Source organism: Meleagris gallopavo, chromosome 15 (genome assembly GCF_000146605.3).
Source record: "Meleagris gallopavo isolate NT-WF06-2002-E0010 breed Aviagen turkey brand Nicholas breeding stock chromosome 15, Turkey_5.1, whole genome shotgun sequence".
Classification (NCBI taxonomy): domain Eukaryota; kingdom Metazoa; phylum Chordata; class Aves; order Galliformes; family Phasianidae; genus Meleagris; species Meleagris gallopavo.
This window is the reverse complement of record NC_015025.2, coordinates 15,034,313-15,042,539: the sequence shown is the minus strand read 5'-3', so window position 1 is coordinate 15,042,539 and position 8,227 is coordinate 15,034,313. Positions and strand designations below refer to the sequence as shown.

General features: G+C 53.4%; 1 protein-coding gene across 1 annotated transcript; it reads left to right on the top strand.

The window, feature by feature from the left end:
* The first annotated feature begins 205 nt into the window (after positions 1-205).
* LOC100539623 (dihydropyrimidinase-related protein 3) lies at positions 206-7,211 on the top strand. Its single transcript, XM_010719216.3, has 8 exons — positions 206-302; positions 1,252-1,425; positions 1,917-2,073; positions 4,371-4,512; positions 4,774-4,944; positions 5,383-5,562; positions 6,176-6,338; positions 6,625-7,211. The coding sequence occupies exons 1-8, from the start codon at positions 206-208 to the stop codon at positions 6,711-6,713; spliced, it is 1,173 nt and encodes a 390-aa protein (XP_010717518.2). The 3' UTR covers positions 6,714-7,211.
* The last annotated feature ends 1,016 nt before the right edge of the window (positions 7,212-8,227 follow it).

The window sequence follows — 8,227 nt, the reverse complement described above, 5'->3', positions numbered from 1 at the left end:
TTTTTTATGGCCTTAGACCTGATGCCACTAGCTGGCAAGCTAACCTGCAATTACAGGATATTGTGCCAGGATTTGAGAACTGTCCTGTTATCGTAAAACAGCACTGCAGTTCTTCTTGTCCAAAGGCAATAAACATTATTGAGTGTTTGATCCTGAAATGCCATTAGAGCTTAAGGCAACTGAGAACAGTGCAAGAAAGCTCTAGATGCAATCTGTACAGCCAAACCCTGATATCATTATCTTTGAAAAGAAAGTGTTGTTCTTCCAGCACACCTTCAACCTGAGAAAACATTCAGTGGCGTGTAAGTGATGTGCTGCCCTTCTGAGAACTTGCAGGTGGTTGGCAAGGCACTGGGAGGGTGACCCAGGGTCCAAGGATCTGCTGTGTCCTGGAAGGACCTCTGTGGGCGTTAAAGACGTGCTCTTCTAGCAGGTGGTGCTGGGGATTCGGTAGTGCCGGATGGTGCTCCAGACTGGATCAATTTTGAAGGGTGTTCAGTGGTGGCTGTTTGCCCCCGTCCATGTGTTAAAGCCCACTCAAGTCTGTGAGTGTGCTGCTATGTTTTCAAAAGAGTTCTTAAGCAGAAGAAGAAAACTGTTTTTGCTGTGCTGATGGATGGTGCTCAGAAGTGTGTGAGGTGCACTCGTGTGTTTGTCTGAGCGCAGTGGCCCGCTGCTGCTGGGAGCACTGAGCAGCTGCCAGCTGCAGGCAGCAATGGCACAGTGCCCGCCTTTCCCGGCTGGTTTGTGCGTTGTCTTTTTAAGGCTTCTGTTTTGAACCGTCTCAGGCTGAAGGTTGAAGCCAAGCTGCAGAGCTAACACTTAGAGAACGTCTGGAGCTGAGCTCAGGCTGAGCAAGGGCTGATGTCATAGTTCAAAGATAACTGTGTGGGGGAAATGTGCCCTGCTGCAGCAGCAGGTTGGCCGGGACACCCAGCAGCTGGCTCATGGAACAGCTGGGCCCCGGCAGCTCACCAAGGCACAGCCTGCAGCACCCCAGGCATCGGCAGGGCAATGTCTGATTAAACCAAATGCTTAGAGAGGCAGAGCTGTGTCTGCCTGTGCTGGCTGCAGCTGTGCTGCCAGGTGTGGGCAGCTGGCCCTGAGCTCCTCTTGCTGCTGACAGAACTGGAGCCACACAGGGTAACAAGTGGTGGCCCAGCTCCATGCTGCAGCCCTGCGGAGTGCTACTTGGCTCTGGCATGCAGGCTGGGCCCTGGAGCCTCCCCAGGGAGCACAGCCAGCAGTGAGCCCTCTTACCTGCTGTGCTTGCTCCTCTGCAGCCACACTGTTCTCTCTTCCAGCTGGAAGCAGAAGCTGTCTTCCGAGCCATCATCATTGCCAGCCAGACCAACTGCCCTCTCTATGTGACTAAAGTGATGAGCAGAAGTGCTGCAGACCTCATCTCACAAGCAAGGAAAAAGGGTGAGCTGATGCTGTAGGCATCCACACTGTTGCCATTGAAGTCCTGGGTTTGGTGTTGCCCTGGCTGTTGGGTTCAGACCCCTTCTTTGAGCAGCCCAGAGCTACCCCTTCTTCTAGGGGGGGTTGAGATTTTACCTATTTGCAAAGGGCTATGGGGATCAGGTAGCATCAAGGTGTGGGCATGGGTCAGAGAGGGTCTTGGAGACTAAAGCTTTCCGTGAAGGGCTTTCTCTGGTGAAACTCACACCATCCACATGCAGGTGGTTGAAGCTGCTGGGTACATCCCCAGCCTCTGTGGCACGATGTGCTCTCCAGGTCTGCACCACCGTCATGCTCTGTGACTGGAGCTGAAGGACTGGGACAGTTCCTGTGATAGCAGAGAGATCTCTGGCCCAGCAGTCCCTCCTGTCTGCTCTAGAGGCCACAACAGGCAGACAAGGATCAGACTGATGTAGTCACCAAACCTGTGTCCTCTCTGCTCTTTTTTCCAGGCAACGTGGTATTTGGTGAGCCCATCACAGCCAGCCTGGGTACTGATGGAACACACTACTGGAGCAAGAACTGGGCCAAGGCTGCAGCATTTGTGGTCTCGCCCCCCCTAAGCCCAGATCCCACAACCCCTGACTACATTAACTCCCTCCTGGCCAGGTGAGCAGTAGCAGCCAGGCAGGCTGTGCCTGGTCTCGTAGCTCTGCCAGTGACTGCGAGTGGGAGGCAGAATCTTTGGCCTGGAGTAGTCAGAGAGGAGGCCAGGGAGTATTCAGGTAGCCTAGACACTATACCAGTATGAACCACTTCACCCCAGGGATTTAATGAGCTGCCTGATGAAATGTCTGTCAAGGGAGGCACTGAAGGTATAGCACCAGTAATGAGAAAAATACTGTGGCACGCAGTCACAAACTGCTTTAAATGCCCTGAAGAAGGGAAAGAAATGACGGCTAGACAACACAAAATTGTCAGTGACAGCATTGACCAAGCTGTAGAAGTTGTGTGATTGTGGGAGGAGCAGAAGGTGAGCCTTGAGATGTGGCTGTGCATGAGGAGGTCTGGGGGCACAGGTGGCATAGCTGGTGGGGACCCACCCGCCAAATAGCATTCTGGCTTTTTGTCCACAGGTGAACAGTAGAACAGTCTGTAAGGAGTATGAGGCTCTTAGGGACAGCTTGTGCATGTCTGGCAGGAATAGTAGATAATTTTCACCCTAAAGGCAGGGAGTGGGGGAAGGGAAGTGTTGAAAGTGGAAAGCAAACAATAGAAGCACTTCAGCAATTTGAGGTGACCTTTCCCTCAAAGCTGTCCTCCATCCCCTCACTGGAAAGGCATGCACCACAGCCAGGGATGCAGTGCCCGCTTGCTGGCTATGCTCACATGTGAGCTGCGAGCCCCACTGCTCTACGTTTGCAGCTGAATGCTGTGTGTGGTGCTGCTCTGTGCTAACTGGCAGGGCTGCCTGGGGGCTGCAAATGGAAACGACCTTTGAGGTAATGCTGGAAACATCTCTGTGATGAGCATGGGATGCCAGGTCAGAAATAGGTGTGACAGCAGAGGGATAAGCTGGGGTTGTGCTTCAGTGAGGGGCAGTGCTGGATGTGTGTGGAGTTGCTTTGGCTGGCAGGAGAGGTGCCCATGCATTTGGGGTCTGAATGTGCACCTCGCCTGGGATTTTGCTGTGGGCAGTGAGCAGCATGTACTTCTGCTTGATCTGAACATATGAGATAGATGCAGGTCTTAGTGAAACAGTGAAACGTGAGCCCAACTCCTGGACTTGATTTCTGATGTTTTCCTGCTGCTTCAATATCAAATTTACCCCAGACCTCAGAGGAGAGGCAGGAGCACCTCTGAGCCCTGCAGCCAGTACAGTTCTGTCCCAGTGTCTTTCCCAGTTGTTTTCTTGAGGCTTTGGCAGCTGCAGGGCTTCAGCTGGGCTGAGTGGTTTGTTTTCTTTCACCAGAGCAAAGGAGGTGGAGATTAGGAAGCATGTTTTGTCATCAGGCTGGATCTCTGGCTCTGCAGTCAGTCAGACATATGGCAGAAATTATCAGAGGAAGATGGAGATTATCAGTGGATTAGAAGTGATTCGTGGCCCTGTGCAGAGCTGTTGCATCTGTGCCATCAGAGATTTGGGGCCGAGAGTCCAGCACTTGCAGGCCCTTCCCTCCCAGCTGCTCCAGGAGCCAGCCTGGGCCCTGCTCCCTTCCACCTGCTGGCAGCTGTGTCCTCAACTCCCCTCAGACCCAGCTGATTTTCAGCTCCTTGTCCTTCCTCCTGGCAGCTGCTGGCTCTACCCATTCCTGCCCTTTGCTGACCCTGCTGGACCAGGGTGGATGGATCCCATCCTAGTGGTGGCCCTCTGGCCCTCTCCACACAAAGGACCCTGAGCAAGGGCACAGTGAGCTTGTCCTGGAGGGAGCCAGGGCTGCCAGGACACGGGGAACAGTCTCAGTGGGGACAGTCCTCAGCTGGGCAGGGCTCCTTCCTCCTCACATGGCAGAAGGGCTGTTCTCCCAAGCAGACCCAACAAGCTGCCAGAAGTCATTGCCTAACTCACTCTGGGATGTTTTGTCCCTCTAGCTTGATGTGAGCCATAGTCTGTTAGAGAAGTACACCTTTTGGCTTGGCACAGAGGCTGCTGTGTTCCCCAGGACATATCCCCCACTTTGAACTGCATTTGCTGTGCACAGTGTGCTGGCTGTACCCCCAGGCAGACGGTGTGGTGTGGCTGAGTTCTCCTGCCACCATTGCCCAGGGGACTCAGCCACTTTAGGGGCTGTTGGTGGGGGTCTGCAGGCTGAAGAATCACTAAAGCAGGAGTGCAGAGTAACAGAGAGCTGGGTAGGGGCTGCCCAGACGCAGAGGATTTCCTAGTCCCTCGTGTCTCTCCCTAGTCCCTCTGCCTCTGACTGACTATGAAATGGCTCAGGATGCTCTTATTACCACCACGCCAGTGGTGACCTGCAGGTGTCAGGAAGTGCCCACTGCACGTTCAGCACTGCGCAGAAAGCAATTGGAAAAGACAACTTCACAGCGATCCCAGAGGGGACCAATGGCATCGAGGAACGGATGTCTGTCATCTGGGACAAAGCAGTGGTAAGAGCCAACCCAGCAGCGAGTGGACAGGCTTAATGGGCAGCACTGTGTCCTTGCCCCAGCAGGACCCAGTGCCCAGTGGCACATCTCCTTTCTGGCTTTGTGAGCTGAAATAAGCTGGAGCAGGAGAAACAGCTGCCACAGGGCGAGCAGCCATGATATGTGAACATAGCTCCAGCTTTTGGTCTGTCTAATGCCAGACCTGGGCTCTTCCTCTTCCCTTCCCCAAAAGGGTGCTTTGTTCTCTTTGTGTTTGAGCAGGCTACAGGAAAGATGGATGAAAACCAGTTTGTGGCAGTGACGAGCACTAATGCTGCAAAAATCTTCAACCTGTACCCGCGGAAAGGGAGAATAGCTGTGGGCTCAGACAGTGATCTGGTCATTTGGGATCCTGATGCAGTGAAGATCGTCACGGCAAAAACCCACCAGTCTGTAAGCCCTCTGCTCATGCTGGGAATGGGTGTGGGATGTGCTATACACAGTGATCTTGCTGCAAGGAGCTTGGTGCTGCCCTGCTGGTAGATGCAGGGATCAAGTTCCAGCTCTGGGCAATGCAGCTGTGACTGGAGGGTAGGATGCCTTTGAGCCCTGGGCTCTGCTTGCAGCACCTTTCTCACCGAGCTGCCTTGCACTGTCCCTGTGCCAGGCCTGCACTGGGCTTTTCTCCTCCGAGTCCAAATTTTTCCCAGCTAAGGTGAGTTCTTGGTGTGATGGACTGGTGAAGGGCAGGAGGCCTTTGAGGCAACAAGGCTATTACAAGTGTGCTCTCTCTGCCCTGGAGGCTTTGTCAGTGAGGTGAGGGTACTGGACAGCCCTCGGTGGGCAGACAGTGCTCATGTTTCTCCTGACTGTCACCCCTGGTTGCTGCAGGCAGCTGAATACAACATCTTTGAAGGGATGGAGCTGCGTGGGGCCCCACTGGTTGTCATATGCCAGGGAAAGATCATGCTGGAGGACGGCAACCTGCACGTGACCCAGGGGACTGGGCGCTTCCTGCCCTGCAGCCCTTTCCCTGACTATGTCTACAAGCGGATCAAAGCCAGGAGAAAGGTAAGGAGATGGGGATGCCAGCAGAAAGAGCTGTGAAGCTGTTAACCCAAATTGCCCCTTTCCCAGCTAGCTGATTGTTTTCCCTCCAGTGTATCTGGTAAGTTGGAAACAGTGTTGTAAACCCGTGTGTGCTGAACCTACTGGGGATTGCTAAGTGCTTGGCAGAGCTGTGACCTCTGTGCTGGTGGTGTGGTACCACGGGGGCAGGACGTGGGGCTGAGTCAGCAGTGGGTGCTGCAGGTCCAACTGCTCCCTTGTTGCCTTCCTGCTGCAGCAGGAACCCGAAGGGAAAAGTTGAGTTAAAAACAAGGCATCTGAGCAAAAAAGGCCTTCATCTGCACAAAATAAACCCATGTCAAGAGGTTGCCTGTTGCATAGTCTCTCAGCATGCTGTGGGAGGCTGTTGTGCAGGAGGAGGGGCTCAGACACCTCCATGCTGCAGAGAGGTCTCGGGCATGCAGGACAGGTGAGCACGGGGCCGGCAGCGTGAGTGGCCTCTGCAGTGGGACCAGGGAGCCTGGAATCCATGCACCAGGATGCTGGCAGCATTGGTGGGCTCACAGGAGTTGCAGAAGCATTGCAGTGTCACCGTGCCATTCCTCTCTGGTAACAGATGGCGGAGATGCACGCCGTGCCCCGGGGCATGTATGATGGACCTGTGTTTGACCTGACTGCCACCCCCAAGGGTGGCACCCCTGCGGGATCCACCCGGGGGTCCCCCACGCGGCAGACACCCCCTGTCAGGAACCTCCACCAGTCGGGGTTCAGCCTGTCAGGTAAGCACAGCACTGGGTGGGCTGGCAGAGCATGGTGCCACGAGCTGGGGAGGGGCAGGGTGCAGCCATAGTGCAGCACTGGACTTCTGCTTGTGCTGTGTGGGTCTGCGCAGGGAGGACCATCTGCTCCGGGAGCGGCCACTGCTCTCCTTGGGGTCCATCCTCATTCAGAGGCAGGGAGCTTGCCATCGGTGGCCCAGAGCCTTTCAGCAAGACCCCAGCCTTCCTGGTGGCTGAGTGGAAAAAGTCCTCTCAGTGTCTCCTTCCCTTTCCCTTGGTGCTCCAGGTACCCAGATTGATGAAGGCGTTCGTTCTGCCAGCAAGCGCATTGTGGCACCGCCGGGAGGCCGCTCCAACATAACCTCCCTCAGCTAAAGCCCCACACGGAGAGGGGAGTGATCCCTGGGCAGGCAAAGGAAGAAAAAGTGGTAAATTGGTGTTCAAGAAGGAAAAGCAAATAAACCTGTTCTGAAGAATCTGTAAGCCTCAAGCCTTACGTTTCACAAATGCTACTTGCTACCTAGCTTTAAAGATGTTGCTTCATTTTACTTTATGCATAGCCTTAAAATTCTGTTGTTGTTGTTGTGGGTTGGGTGGGTTGTGTTTTTCCTCTTCCTTTTGTATGCATGCCGCTCAGACAGGTCACTTGGTTCAGGTCGTTGTTGGTGTTGAATGCTTGTGGGCAGGTGGGGGTGCAGTGTGAGCCCGGGCAGCGCCGTGTTCCTTTGTCTTGGCGCTCAACAGCGTATCACCACGATGCCCATTAAGGAGCCCAGATCATCTCTGTAACAGCTGTCACAGCACCTCGTGTAAGGAAATTTACGACTTTGTACACTTTATTAAAGAAAAAAAAAACAACTGTTCCTCAAATAACTTGTTGTCATGGCTGTTTTTTTCCACTCTGAGCTGTGGCTGCCTGCCTGGCCTGGGGACAGCAGGGGTAGAGAGGCTGTGTCCCAGGGGCGGGATGTGTGCAGGGCTCCCGGAGCAACGTGGGGCTGTTTGAGCTGAGGGAGATGTACAGCCAAAGGGAGTCTGTGCAGCACTGGGGTCCAGTATGGATATTGAGAGCACGTTGCTTCTTGCGCAAAAGCAAAAGTATTAACAAAACAGCTTGGAGCGGGTGCTAGTAGTGAGACTCTGTTCAGTTTGGCCATGCTGCCTCTGGCTGCTGCCTGTGGTGGCCATTGTGGGCTGCGCCTGTCAGCTGTGTGGTGACGTGGGCCAGGCCTTCCCAGCTGGGGATGCTTTTGAGGCTGTGGTCACCTGTGAGTTAATTGCCTTCCCTCTGTTAGGCGGTGTCCAACTGTGGGTCACTGCCTTCTCAAGGTTGCAAAGCATCCAAAAAAATTAGATTGTTTTTTACATATGAAAAAAAATTGAGTGTCAATCTAGGCAATGCTAAATAAATCCACTTTTTTTTTTCTTCCCTGAAGTATTTGACCCTGAAATATTTATTTTTGCATGCCTGTAGCTCAGACAGGACGAGTTGTCTGTGCAGCAGTCCTTAAAGGGGTCGTGCCAGAATAGTTGTGCCGGGGTGGGGATGACTGCTCATACTTGGAAGTTTTGTGAACTTCTGCTATGAGGTAATTAGAGATTTTTTTGCTGCTGCCTGTTAGTGATTAAGCTGAGACTGTGCCTCAGAGATTGTTTTAGAGATTTTTGGGGGGAATTTTTAAAGGTGCAGCATTCTCATATAACTTCTTCAGGGTTTTTTTGTTTTGTTTTGTTTTTGTTTTTGTGTGTGTGTGTCAGCCAGTACAACAGCATTGTTCTTTGCCCCAGCCAGGAGCAGGGCTGTTTCCCATCCTTGTCCAGGTTTGTGGTGTGTGAACCTCTCCTAGGTGGCTGTAGCCCAGTGCTTTGCAGGTGACAGATATGGCTGT